Consider the following 13,275-nt stretch of genomic DNA (forward strand, 5'->3'; position numbering starts at 1 on the left):
GGAAAGGAAAGGAAAGGAAAGGAAAGGAAAGGAAAGGAAAGGAAAGGAAAGGAAAGGAAAGGAAAGGAAAGGAAAGGAAAGGAAAGGAAAGGAAAAGGGATGATCATAGGCCTTCTATAATCCTACAAAGCATGTTTGCAAATGACAAAACTTAAAAGAAGTCATTTCTCAGAACATCTTTGGTTACCTCCTAAAGCGCCATAGGCTTGAGAAGAGACTATTTTGAGAAATTACTTCTTCCTTGGAATATGTAAAACAGCCTTAAATCAACCAATTCAGTTGGATAAACTGTAAGCCTGGTGTAAGGGCCATATGCAAGCCTGGTTTAGACATGGCTTTTCACTTAACAGGCAGAAAGAATTCAAAGGCTAACAATATTTGAACTGATATGTAAAATAATCATAATGTATCTGGGAAGAGAGAAGATACTAATAGTAATGCAGTGACACTGAACTTTGGATTGAGATATTTCAATAAAACGATGTTAGTTAAGAAAAAAAATCCCTAATACAGAAATTAAAGGCAATGGAGTCCTCAGATGTAGTTTTTATCTTGCTGCCAGAATTAAGAACACTCCCATTGATAAATAAACCCAGAGTCAGGAGAAAAACAAAGAAGGCAAGCAGAGTGAAATGAAAGAGTTTGAGCCATTTCTTGAGCTAAGCGGGGAACTGTCAATATCTGTAAAGGCAGCTCTCGCAAAGCAAGGAAAATCCCCATAAGTTACAGCAGACAACAGATAAGAAGGAAAGCTGGATAGCAAAGGCAACTGCTGAAAATCAAACAGTTAAAACTATAAAGAACAAATGAAAAGAATCCTTTGAAATATGTCAAAAGCAAGATGCTTAGAGGAGTCACTGGGTCTTCTGGTAACATCAGAAAATAAAGGCAGCAATTAAGGAAGAGAAGGATGTTGCTATGAAGACAAATGATTTATTTGCATCGGTCTTCACAGCAGAGGATGTGAGTGAGATATCTACTCTTGGGTAATAAAAATGAGGTACTATCAGATGAAGAGGTGCTGGAACAAATCAATCATTTAAAAGTAGGAAGCCTCCAGAAACAAGAATTCTGAACAAGTAGTAGTTGAGCTATGCAAACTCTAATTAAAAAACAACTCTTATACTGGAAGGTTAGAAAGTAGCAAATGTTTCACATATATTATAAAAAGACTTTAGGATGATTCAGGGAATTAAACATTCATAAATCTTACATCTGTACCTGGCAAATTAAGAATATGAAAATAAAACACTCAGAAGATCATGAGATGATAGGTCTCTGCAAAGGCAGACAATGTCTCACTAATCTATTAGAATGTTTTCAACACATCAATAAAGTACTGTGGTGGCCAAAGGAGAACCAGTTGACATCATTTATTTAAACTTTCTAAAGGCTGTAACAAAGTTTCACACAGAGAGTGATAAAATGCAAAGACAAAAGCAGCAAACTGAGGACTGCTGCTCAGTGCGTAGCAGCTATCAGAAGAAGGAAACAAGATATTAAAATGCATCTAGAACAGGACTGAGCATGATAAGGAAATACAATGTTATGTATATCAGTGCTGCAGCTTCAGCTGAGCTACTTACCATGTGCAGTGCTGGTTTCTGCATCTCAAAAAGATATCAGAAAACTAGAGGGAGCTAAGAAAAATGATGAGTGGTGAAAATCCTTAAAGAATGGTCCATTTTGTGGAGATAGATTGGGATATTTGTAATTATTTTAAAGGGGAAATTAAAGAAGTGTGATAAAAATACATGAAATAATCCCCAGAAGTAGGCCAGAGTTTCATTTCTCCCTGCTTTAGTACAAGATCATGGTGACAACCAACTAAATTGAAAGGGTAGTAAATTCCACAGAAGTAATAACATATCTTTTGTTCATATACTATATACTGTGGGACTTGCTGTTACTCTGCATCATTGAGCTAGAAAAATACAAAACTGAGAAGAACCAAGAGTTAACATGGATAACATGAATGCATGTGACTATACCAGCTAAAAGAGTCCTATCAGAGTCTATATAGAACTAAATCCTATCTGGAGGCTTAGATCTACAGGAGACTAGGATGAAAGTTTATGAAGCTAGATTGAAAAAAAAAAAAAAAAAAAGGCAAAAAAAAAAACCAAGCAAAAAAAAAACTATTTTGGATTTTTTTTGCACCTTCCTCAGGAGCATTCATGGGCTAAATAGGCCTTGGATGTGCTTTAGGTGGTTTTTGTCCATAGCTCTTACGGCTTTTGCTGCTTCTGGTCCAAAAAATGTGACTAAGTGACAATACCAAAATATTCAGACTAGAAGTGCAGTACAATTGAAAAAATTCTTACAGAAGTCTTCATTGATTAAGTTGTACAAACAATTCAACAATCAGCAGGAAAAGAGGTGGTCACAAAACAACTTTTTCTGCTGAACAGTCTGATGAAAACAAGTAATCAAACAAACAAACAAATCAATATTTTTAATTAAATATTGTCAACTAAACAAGAATTTGCTAAAGTTTGAAAGGAGATGTTGTTTTCTACTGAAAAATCATTTTTTCAAAGAAAAAATATTTCTCTAATTTTTTTTTTTATTTTTAAATAGACACTTTTTAAACACCCCTACCAGGACCTATGCTGTATATTCTTCAGCACCATCTACTGGTGTTGTATCATTAATTAACCATTTATGCAAATACAAACCACTTTTGTAATAAAATCCAATTATAATCATAAATCTTACTCTTTCAAAAAATATTTAAAATTGAGAAGGCAGCATAAAACCTGTTATTTATTGTATTCCCTCTTGATGACAGAGAGAAAGTTAACCCTGCTGAAATTTGCTTAGAATCGTAACTCACTAGGGAAATGCAATTTTTTTTTTATGTTTTGTAAAACACTGGACCAGAAAAAATGTGATTCTATGGAATAATTTCCACTTTACATTTGCTTTTGAGATCCTTGAATACTGAAGACAGTTTTAAAGATTATTTAGATAGTTAATTTTATGATAGCCATAATCCTCTATTTTAGATAGCTGGCATCCTCTATTTTCTTCCTTTGATTCAGACTAAATTAAATAACCTTTCTTGTCAGGTGGTCCATATTTGGATTTCAGATTTTCCCCTGACTTACAGCAAGGGAATGCTGCCCTTATATAAAATTCAGAAGATTTTGTGATGCAGAGAGGACAATTTACAATTGACAAAGGAAATTTTGAAGGTCCTTGTGGGTCTGAGAAAAATAGGAAGAGGGGACAGAGCAGAGCCACTTCTGTATAGACTAAGTGGCTCGGTAAAAACAACAGCACTTGTCTCTTACCTGTAGGGTGGCTCCGTAGTCACACTTGTTTTCATTATTGCCTGTAATAAGGTGACAAATCTGAGTGTCTGTATAGCCACAGTAAGTTAAACATAATAATGCTGATAATACAGAATTGAGCTACAACATTACAAGAGTGTAAAGAAAACCCTTAACAGGGAAAAAAAAAATGAATGCGTGCCTTCAATTCTGGAATTAGATAATCATGAAGACACTCTTGTATTTGCCCAATAGAGAGCCTGTGCAGACAGTGACCTTGGCTTGAAAACATTCCCCATAAGGGTGACAGGCTGACAGAACCAGAGAGCAGCCTGGGCTCTGACGCTGCTTGCTTAGAACTTCGGCCTCCCTTTAATAATTTGCACCAAAACCATCAATGAATCTCAATTATAATTGTGCGAATTTTGTACTGAGTTCACTAAATTCAAATCACCTGGCTACTGACATATCAAAGACACATCACAGGCATATCAAAGATTCCAAAGTACTGCTATAAATTGGAAGGGGGAAGGAACAAACCAAAACCAAGCAGCCACCAAACCAACCCTCCTATTTATTCTGCACCTGCTGAAACACCACCATCCTCCCTCAAATCCAGTATTTGCACCGCCAAGGCACATGGCACTTCCCGCAGCCTTGGTGGCTCTTTGGAGCACTGGCAATGCCACAAGTGCCACTTCGCTCTGGTGGCACTGCTGCAAAGCACTGTGGCATTACAGTAATCATGGTTCCTCAGTTTTAATAGAGGGACTCAAGCTAGCTGCACCTGCTTGGCATTCCCGGATAACAGCTGTATTCTTACACCTCCCCCTTAGAACTGACAAAACACCGCCACTCCTTACACAGATGACACAAGCACCAAGTTTGAACAAATACAAGTTTACATTTAGATTTTGCAGTATTTAATATATCCTTACTGTCACTTCTAGCCTGTAGAAAAAAAAAAAAAAAAAGAGGTTTTGCTAGCTCAGACACAGCTGCTTGACACCTAGTAAACAATATCCTTCTGAAGTTGGCCTTGGTTCGAGGCATATGCAAGTAGATCGTGAAAATGTGAGCACTTAAGAAAGGGTGTAGCGTTGTGGAGTTAGTGCTGGTAATTAAAAACAAACAAATAAAAATAAAAAAAAAAAAAAAGAAAAAAAAGAAAAAAAGAAAACAGCCTATCCAAGCTTGACTGCAATGGATCTTGTAATGAAGCCTGCAGGGGTTTTAGGTGCTGCCACCCCATCCCGCTGCTTTCCAGCACCTCTAGCTAGCACAAGGATTATCCGAGCGGCTCCCATCCCCTCCTTCTTCTTGGAGATGGAACCAAGGAGCCTTCCCCTCCCAGGCTCCTCTCCAGCATTGCCACCACAGAAGTGAGGAGTGGAAGTTAATTACAGGGTTGGGATACCTCAGAGGCTGCCAAACACAACGTTTTATCCTACGCTGCATATTTATTGCTTCTCATTTCCACTCCCAATTAACAAAAAGTGACAATTTGCCAAGGCCACGGAAACAGGTGGAGGAGTGCAGCAAGGGGAGCTTTTCTTCTGTGACTTTCCCTCCTGTTCTTCCTTAGTATAAATGGGCTAGGGAAAAAAAAAAAAAAAAAAAAAAAAGTGTTTAAATGCTGTGTTATATTTGATTTGTTCTGCCCATGTCAGCCTGCCAATAAGCCAAACTGCTATGGAAGTACATGAAGCAACGTGGTGGTCATCATGCACGGATAATATGGAGTGTCCCTGCATGTGACACAGTGTGATTATCTTTAAGCCAATAACAGAATGTTTTTCACCGTGCTGTTCTTGCTAGGCAAAGATCATGCCTAGTTTCTTTGGTTTGGGTAGATATTTTTGTCTTTATTTTGACAGTGGGGCATAAACTATGTTTGCTTGTGCGGACATGGTTTACAGTTTGTACCTATGGAATATACAGTGAAAAGATATAACTGCACTCACATTCACTTTGGTCAAAAGTGGTTTGTGGCCAGTAATACCTCTGATCAGAATTTGTGCAGCGTGTAATTGTTATCATAAAACCCACGTATTACTGGAATTCGAGCCCTTCTGGAGCTAGAGCTATAGCGGGAGTGGAGCGGGGAAACCTGTTTGCTTTATGGCATGATTGCTTTGGTCTCTGTCCAGACCTTTCAATTTTCCTTGCAGCTGGGTGGCCGGCAGCGTATTGTGGGAGCCACAACCAGATGTGTTTGGGGGGAGCTGGGACCTGGACCGGAGCACCTCGAGGGCAGAGCCGCCGAGCAGAGAGAACACAACTGATACCTGCTTTTATTGAAGTGCCACCCTCTGATTTTCCCCTCGGACATGTCGTGTTGGACACAGCGCTCCGACGTCTCACGTGGGTGGCGAGGGCCAGGGGGAGCAGGAGACAGAGAAAACGGGGCGAGCTGATCTCTGCCGAAATAAAACGGGGTGCTGGCTTGCAGCAAGGCTGGCAGCCCCCACCCGCCGCGTTGCTCCGGCCGCTGCTCGCCGCGCAAAGTGCGCGGGGACGGCGGGGCGCGCGCGGGGATGCGCACGAGGACGCGCACGGGGACGGGCCCCCGCCGGGCGTAGCAGGCGCGGAGGGCGGCGCGGGGCGGGCGCTGCGGCAGCGGGGGTTGCGCTTGCGAAGGAGGAGGAGGAGGATGAGGAGGAAGGAGATGAAACGCCGGCTTCCCGCTCCCTGCCCCCGCCCGCCCCGGCGCGTGGAGCCGAGGCTCCAAAAACCTCCCAGGCACAGAGAATAGCGTTTCTGGGACGTGCTCCGGGCTGAGCCGTATTTGGGCTCCACGCGCCAAACGCTCCGCGGGGCCGGCAGGAGCGCCGTGCGCTCACACACACACACACACATATATATTCACAGTTATATATACATACACGCTCACACGCACATACACACATGTGCGCACGCGCGCTCACAAACACACACTATATATATATTTATATAGGCGCGCGGGGTCGCGCACAACCCCCGCGCGCGGGGTGTGTATGTGTGCAGAGGGGCGCGCACACGCACGCGCGCGCGCACACGCGCCGGGCGCGCGCAGCGGCGGAGGCAGAGCCGCGCCGGCGCCCCCCCCCACCCCCCCGCGCGCGCTCCGCGCTCCGCGCTCCGCATCCACCGCGCTCCGCGGCAGCGGCAGCCAAGGAGCCCCCGGCTGCCGTCCGGCCATTAACGCCTGGCGGGGAGGAGGAGGAGGAGGAGGGCGACGAGAGGAATAAGTCTATTAGTAACAACAACAAAACCCACCAACAAATCTGCGCTAGCGCCTTAGTCCCTCAGACCGCCGCTTTGCCTCGCATCTCTGCTCATCGGGCTGGTGCGCCTAGACTTTGTTTCAAGTGAAAAAAAAAAAAAAAGAGAGAGAGAGAAAAAAAACAGCGCTTGTTCAGCCACTTCCATTTTTCCCCCCTGCAGTGTCGCTGGTTGGAGTGCTTTTTTTTTTTTTTTTTTTCTCATTTTTTCCCCCCTTTCCCCTCATGTGGTTGGATTTGGCGGATCCGGAGCCAGCGGTGCTTCCTCGCGGCGGGGGGTGCGTGCGGCGTGCGGGGTGCTCCTCGCTGCCTTCCTCCCCTGCCGCCTCTTCGCTACAGCCGCGCTCGGGAGTGGAGCCGGGGAAAATGGGCAGCGCTGCTTACGACACACGGGGACTCTCTCCATCGCTGCTGCCGGGACGTGTGCCTGCCCTGCCGGTGTGTTAGAGAAAGAGCCTGCCAGCTTTCGGAGAGGAAGGTAAGGGCGCCCGGCGCTTTTGCCATCTCTCCTTCGCAGGGATTAGGACCGTGGAGCTTGCAGCTCCCTTCCAGCTCGGGATTCCGGGGAGGAGGCGGAGGAGGAGGGGGGGACAGGCTGTTGCTGAAGGGTAGGCAGAGGCAGCACATACAAGATGATCTCTGCGTTTACTTCTGCCCTGCAGTTGGAAAGTTAGAGAAGTCCGTTTCGCGACAGGTCTGCCTGACGGGGAGTAATTTCCAGCGGGACCGAGAAAACCTGAGGTTTGTGCACGATTGGGGTAATTTTGGGGGAGGTGGGGGGGGGGATGTTAGGTTAATAGGAAGTTAAAATAAGAGGAGTCAGTGGGTCTGCTGTTGGGGGAAAAAAAAATAGGTGGAGTGATGGCGCCGTCTATGTTCGGCTAAACTACAGTGTCACCTAGAAAATCAGTTTAGGGAATATCCAAACTAAACGCCCGCTTGGTTTTCGGCAGCAGAGGGTTCCCTCCTTCCCCAAACGGGCATCTCGAGCCGCCGTGGCCGCCCTTTCACCCTCGCGGCCACCGAACGGGGAGACCGTTTTAATCGCGGTGCCCGATCCTGCAGGGAGCAGCTGGGCTCCCAAATTCAGGAATATTGGAGATAAATCAGAGCTGCCGGCACCCTCGGTGCGTGTGTGTGTGTGTGCAACAGAGGGAGATTAAGGCAGCCTTGTGTCTGAGAAGCCTTGCATAAACAAGTGCACAACTAAAATGAGGGCCATTTGCTTACGTTTCTTCATAGAAAACAGCCTTGCACTGCAGACGTCTTTATTTTTTTTTCTCTAGTGCAAATGTTATAAAGATGGGAAAAAAAAAAGTGAGATGCTTTTACTTTTCAAACAAATAAGCAAATAAGCCCCTTCCTTGCTTTCCAGATTATAAAATTGATCCTTTTTCATGGGTGGAATTCCTAATTTAGACACTTATTGTCACATTGGCTTTCAACGCCTACACCATCCTGAATAACACTGCGCAGAACTGCATCGCCTGCTAAGTGCTTCAGCAAAGGGAAAATTGTTTCCAGAATTTCCTACAAGTTTCCTTTTTTTTTTTTTTTTCCAATCCTTAAATGCTCTGGAGAAGGAAGCGGGTGTTATTCATTGAGATAGATGCTCAGAAAGGAGAAAACCCAACCATTTGCTCAGCCCCAGCAGCTCCTTTTTTTTCTTTCTTTCTTTTTTCTTTTTTTTTTTTTCCCCTCCAAACCCACAGCTATAAAGAGGGTTACAGTTGGTGCTGCTTTGCCCTAGCGGGATTCAGAGTCCGAGTTATAATCTAGGAGATAGAGAAATCTCTTCAAGGGAGTTTAATCCGGTGATTTGTTCAGTTACGCAATGGGAGAGGGAAGATGCCTTGCCATTTGGTGAGGAGATGAAAAGCTCGGCAAAGACACACACACACACAGACATCAGAACTCAGGGGCTGTGTGTGTATCCGTCTGTCTGTCTCTGTTTACAGAGAAACAGTGCAGAGACTGCAACCCAGAGAGTTTTTAAATTAGCTTGGCATCACTTTTGTCTGCTCGTGCCTGTAAGCAGAAAGTGAAAAGCGTCTCAGTTACAAGAGATAAGCAGGCTTGCAAAGGGGAAAGCTGAGAACACTAGATTTTTATTTATTTATTTATTTATTTATTTATTTAGGATAACACTATGGAGATAAATGTGACTAAGGTTCACTTTATTAACTCAGGCCACCGGCAGGAGAAGAGAGCATGTGGAGGCTGTAAGGGTTGATGGGCACAGTAAAACAGCTTTATTTGGAAGTTGCAGCAGAGGAAATTTAATGTGGTTTTCCCCATTCAAGTGCCCATATGTGAAATACAGGAGCTAATCAGACAGTACTAAATATTCTTAATAAAAGGGCAAGTGAGAGATGGAGTCCAATCCAATACGTGCAGAGATCCTGTGTAGCACTGCCAACAATATAGAGCCAGTGATTGTAGGTACTAATATAATGATCCATTTTATATATCCTAAGAGGTTGTAGCACACTGAAATTATCTTAAAACACTGGCACTTAGTGGTGGTGCTAGACCACCGCTAGTTTCATCTGTCTGGCTTTGTTTCTTTCTCAGATAAGAGCTTGGAGATTTCATTAACTCATTAATCTTGGTATTTCTTGCTTGAGCTTGCTTTCTGTAGAGATTTTTGTTACCAGGTGGCCACTGCAAAGGCATGTAGACATATGGGATATAATGTTCCACCTATAACAAATAATAGTGGGTGCGTTTTTACATTATGGCTCCAGTCATTCACTATTACTTCTTAGAGTTAATAGAAAAAAAATGATATATAAAGACAGATGCTACCAGATTTCTTGACCTATTCTAGAGATATTCTTCATATGCATATTTTATATGCACATATATACTACAAATATAGTGTGCATATATATATATAGTATTATACTATAGACTATTTACTTACTTTTTGGAGAAATAAATAAATAATCTGCCCTTTTTTGGTCTGCTAGGCAAGGCGTCTGGCTTTTTACATAAGTCGAGCAGCTCTCCTCCATGCCATGATGAGCACCTCCTAGGCAAGAGAGGACATTCCGATTAATAAGCTAATAAATGTTGTTTTTTTAATTTGCACGTAGAAAATTTGCCTGTCGTGAGGGCCACGTGATGGCGCTGTTCACACAGCAGCAAACCGTTCCCTGGTGTTATAAAATGAAAATTACCTGCCCTTCTTTCTGAAAGGGGCTCTAACTGCAAGCTTGAAAACAGCTGGCTCGGCTATTGGAAGGAGTTTGCTTTTCAATGCGGGAAGAATTCTACTTGCCTTTTTATTTCATTTCATCTCCTGCAGGCCAAATGACATAGGATGAAGGCTGTTCGTAATTTGCTGATTTATATATTTTCCACCTATCTCCTGGTTATGTTTGGATTTAATGCTGCCCAAGACTTCTGGTGTTCCACGCTGGTGAAGGGGGTCATTTATGGATCGTATTCTGTAAGTGAAATGTTTCCTAAAAACTTTACAAACTGCACTTGGACGCTGGAAAATCCAGATCCGACCAAATATAGTATTTACCTGAAATTTTCCAAAAAGGACTTCAGCTGCTCCAACTTTTCCCTCTTGGCTTATCAGTTTGATCATTTTTCCCATGAGAAAATAAAGGATCTTTTAAAGAATAACCACTCTATAATGCAGCTCTGCAATTCCAAGAATGCTTTTGTATTTCTGCAATATGATAAGAATTTTATCCAGATACGTCGGGTCTACCCCATCGATTTCCCAGGATTACACAAAAAGGAAGAAGACCAAAAATCCTTCTTTGAGTTTTTGGTGTTGAACAAGGTGAGCCCGAGCCAGTTCGGTTGCCATGTGCTATGTACTTGGTTGGAGAGCTGCTTGAAATCCGAGAACGGGAGAACAGAGTCCTGTGGGATCATGTATACAAAATGTACCTGCCCGCAGCATTTGGGAGAATGGGGAATAGACGACCAGTCCCTGGTGTTGCTCAATAACGTGGTGCTGCCCCTCAACGAGCAGACGGAGGGATGTCTCACCCAGGAGCTGCAAACCACCCAGGTCTGCAACCTTACCAGAGAAGCTAAGCGGCCACCAAAAGAAGGTAGGTGCTGCCCGGGGAGGCTAAAGCTCCCGTCGTTGCCTGGTCCTGGCTCGCCTCGATACTCGCATTAATTCAACGTGCTCTGCACTGCAAGGCGGGAGGGCTGCACAGGAGGCACCTCCTGCAGGGCAGGCAGGGTTGCATTTCCATTTATAAATCAGCGTGCAGCGTGTAGCTCTGCTGAGCACTGTTGAAACTCCTCATATGTTTCCCCTGTTTCAGCCCCCACTTGCAGCAATGCTCCCAGGTTGAGAGGCAGGAATCGTGCTCTCCCTCACCACCTGTCTGCTGCAACCACCAAAATCCTCATCCTCATGCTAGGATCCCTTGACTTTGCAAGGAAAACATTTCCAAAGGCATGCAGGCAACCTCACAGAGACTGCAGGAGATTTAAAGTGCCCAGGATGCCTGATCCCAACTGGGCCAGACCTCAAGCAACCTCCAAATAAATGAAAAGCCAACCCCCGTGGCCAGAGCGGACCCTCTGCCCACGATGCCGGGAGGGGAGACGCTCTGTGCTCTGGCAGGCAGTGCCTTCAGCCCACTGCAGGACCCACTTAGGGACCCGCTGGCTGCTCTTGCTGCCGGAGCTTTTCCAGGCAGCTCCAGCTCCGGGAAGAGGCTTGGAGTGTGATAATACTACTAATGGGGAGGGGTGATGTGTTCAGCTGTGTGGTGACCGCGCTGCCAAAGCGGGGACCGTGCATGAGCTGCGGCTTCAGCAACTCCAGTGGCAGAAACCCTTCCTCTCGTCCTTTGGAGAGGCCAGGGGGTGGTTTCCGGGAAAGGCATGGGGGGGACCCGGGCCCAGGGCCTCGGGCTGACCCCAGCTGGGGCTCGGGTGTGATAGTGGCCGAGTGGGGGCTGTGTGGGAAAGGGGGGCTGGTGAGCGTCCGCAACAAGGGCTAAATCATCGCGCCCGGGGGGGTGCTGCATTTTAATGCAGGAAATGTTCCTTCTCTCCTCGTTCTCCGCGCGGCCACAAAGCGCCCAGTCTGCGAGAAGGCAGCGCCAAGCTCCCAGCCCCCCTCATAGAAGTGCCTTTGTGGAGGCGGGGAACATTGGCACGTTGTTGGGAAAGCGCCTTCTTTAAGGGCAGCCAAGCCCGAGCCGCGGGGTGGGGGGAGGTCGGGAAGAAGCGCTGAACTTGCTCCAGCTGCCCGCGGGACTAGCGGGGATGGCAGCTCGGGGCCTCCCCGCACGCTCCGCGCCGGGGAGCGCCGGGAATTGGGAAGCGCCGGGATGCGGAGAGCTCGAGAAGGCTGCGCAGCGGCAGGGATGCGACTGTGCACCTATTAGCGCTAATTAGCGGCGCCAGCCGCCCAGCTCGCTCGGAAAGTCGGGGGCCCGAGGGAAGGGCGCTCTGGGAGCCGCGGTGCCCCGGGCCGGCCGCGGGACAGGGGCGCTTTGTGCCCCTCCTCTGCGCACCCTGGAGCGCGAGGTGCTGCGCGATGCGCGCAGCCAGGAGCGCAAGCGCGGCGGGCCCCGCTGTAGCGCCCTCGGAGCGCACCGAGTTGGGGGGGCGTTCTCCGAGGTTCCCCATCAGACCGAGGTCTCTGAAAGGCGCTGACTGGAAAGGTCGAGAAAGCTTAGGGCATCTACCGGTTTATTATTAGTAGTTTTTATTTATTTATTTTAATTTTGAGAGTTGCTTCAAGCATAATTTGTTCTCAATCCCACTCCCTCGACTCCCACTCCCTGCCTGTAGCTTTTCCTGGGCTAGAAGTTTCCTCTGGTGGATAGGAGGTATCCTTCACCCCTTGGTATCGTTTGAGTGCTGCTGAGGTTTTTTAATATAGCTGTTTTGTTTTTTATTTGATTTCTGTTATGTGCTTGAATTTTGTTCAGCAAACTGTTATTAAAGGTTGCAATCAGTTGCAAAATTAAGCTGCCTGCGACTTCTCAGTAGCAGCATGATTTTACCTTGCCTTCAGGTTTTTAAGCATTTTTATCCATTCTTCTGCATTCTGCAGATATATTAATGTCTATCAAATATGTCACTCATTATGCTTGTGCAGCTGTATTTTAGTTCAGTCAAGGCTTTATTGAGTGATCAAAATGTAGACTCTTGCTACCACAGATGTAATGTCATCACCCATATCTGGAAGCCCTTAGACAAGAGTAAAGGTTATTTCTGCAGGCAATCTAAGTCAGTTTAGACCAGCAGAGGTAATAAAAATACATACAGTAATAACTAAGGGAACAGCTCTAAGTGCAAACAGGTTTTTTACTGCAAGCGGAGGTTTTAAGGGGAACACTGCTTGCCTATCACTTTGGGAGAGTGCTCTAGATTTTATAACATTTTATTTTAAGAATTCTTGTATTACCTTGAGGTTTGATACTGACATGGCCTAGCAATGACTTTTGGAAAGGAATTGCCAAAGGACTGATAGCTTTCTAGAAGATTATTCCTTCTCATTCTTCCCTTTATTCCTTCCCATTCTTTCAACAAAATTGATGAAAGCCAATCTATATGAAATGTAAAATATTTTCCAAAAGACTATTTTGAGCTGCAGTTTAGAGCCATATTGTAAAAAGGTTAATGTCTGCTTTTAATTTTCCTCCTTCCTCCCTTTTTCCCTTCCTTCTTCCCTCCCTACCTTTCTCCCTCCCTCCCTACCCCTTCCTTCCTTCCTGCTTCCTTCCTTCCTTCCCTCC

At 45.4% G+C, this 13,275-nt stretch overlaps 1 protein-coding gene across 1 annotated transcript; it reads left to right on the plus strand.

Moving 5' to 3' along the window:
• Nucleotides 1–6,978: 6,978 nt before the first annotated feature.
• LOC112957600 (adhesion G protein-coupled receptor B3-like) lies at nucleotides 6,979–10,688 on the plus strand. Its single transcript, XM_026051270.1, has 2 exons — nucleotides 6,979–7,016; nucleotides 9,849–10,688. The coding sequence occupies exon 2, from the start codon at nucleotides 9,864–9,866 to the stop codon at nucleotides 10,686–10,688; it is 825 nt and encodes a 274-aa protein (XP_025907055.1). The 5' UTR covers nucleotides 6,979–7,016; nucleotides 9,849–9,863.
• The last annotated feature ends 2,587 nt before the right edge of the window (nucleotides 10,689–13,275 follow it).

The sequence above is a fragment of the Nothoprocta perdicaria genome, unplaced genomic scaffold (assembly GCF_003342845.1).
Source record: "Nothoprocta perdicaria isolate Ctin4 unplaced genomic scaffold, notPer1 scaffold_74, whole genome shotgun sequence".
NCBI classification, from domain to species: Eukaryota; Metazoa; Chordata; class Aves; order Tinamiformes; family Tinamidae; genus Nothoprocta; species Nothoprocta perdicaria.

Coding starts and splice junctions, on each gene's coding strand:
- LOC112957600 (XM_026051270.1), top strand. CDS start 9,864: ATGAAGGCTGTTCGTAATTTGCTGATTTATATATTTTCCACCTATCTC.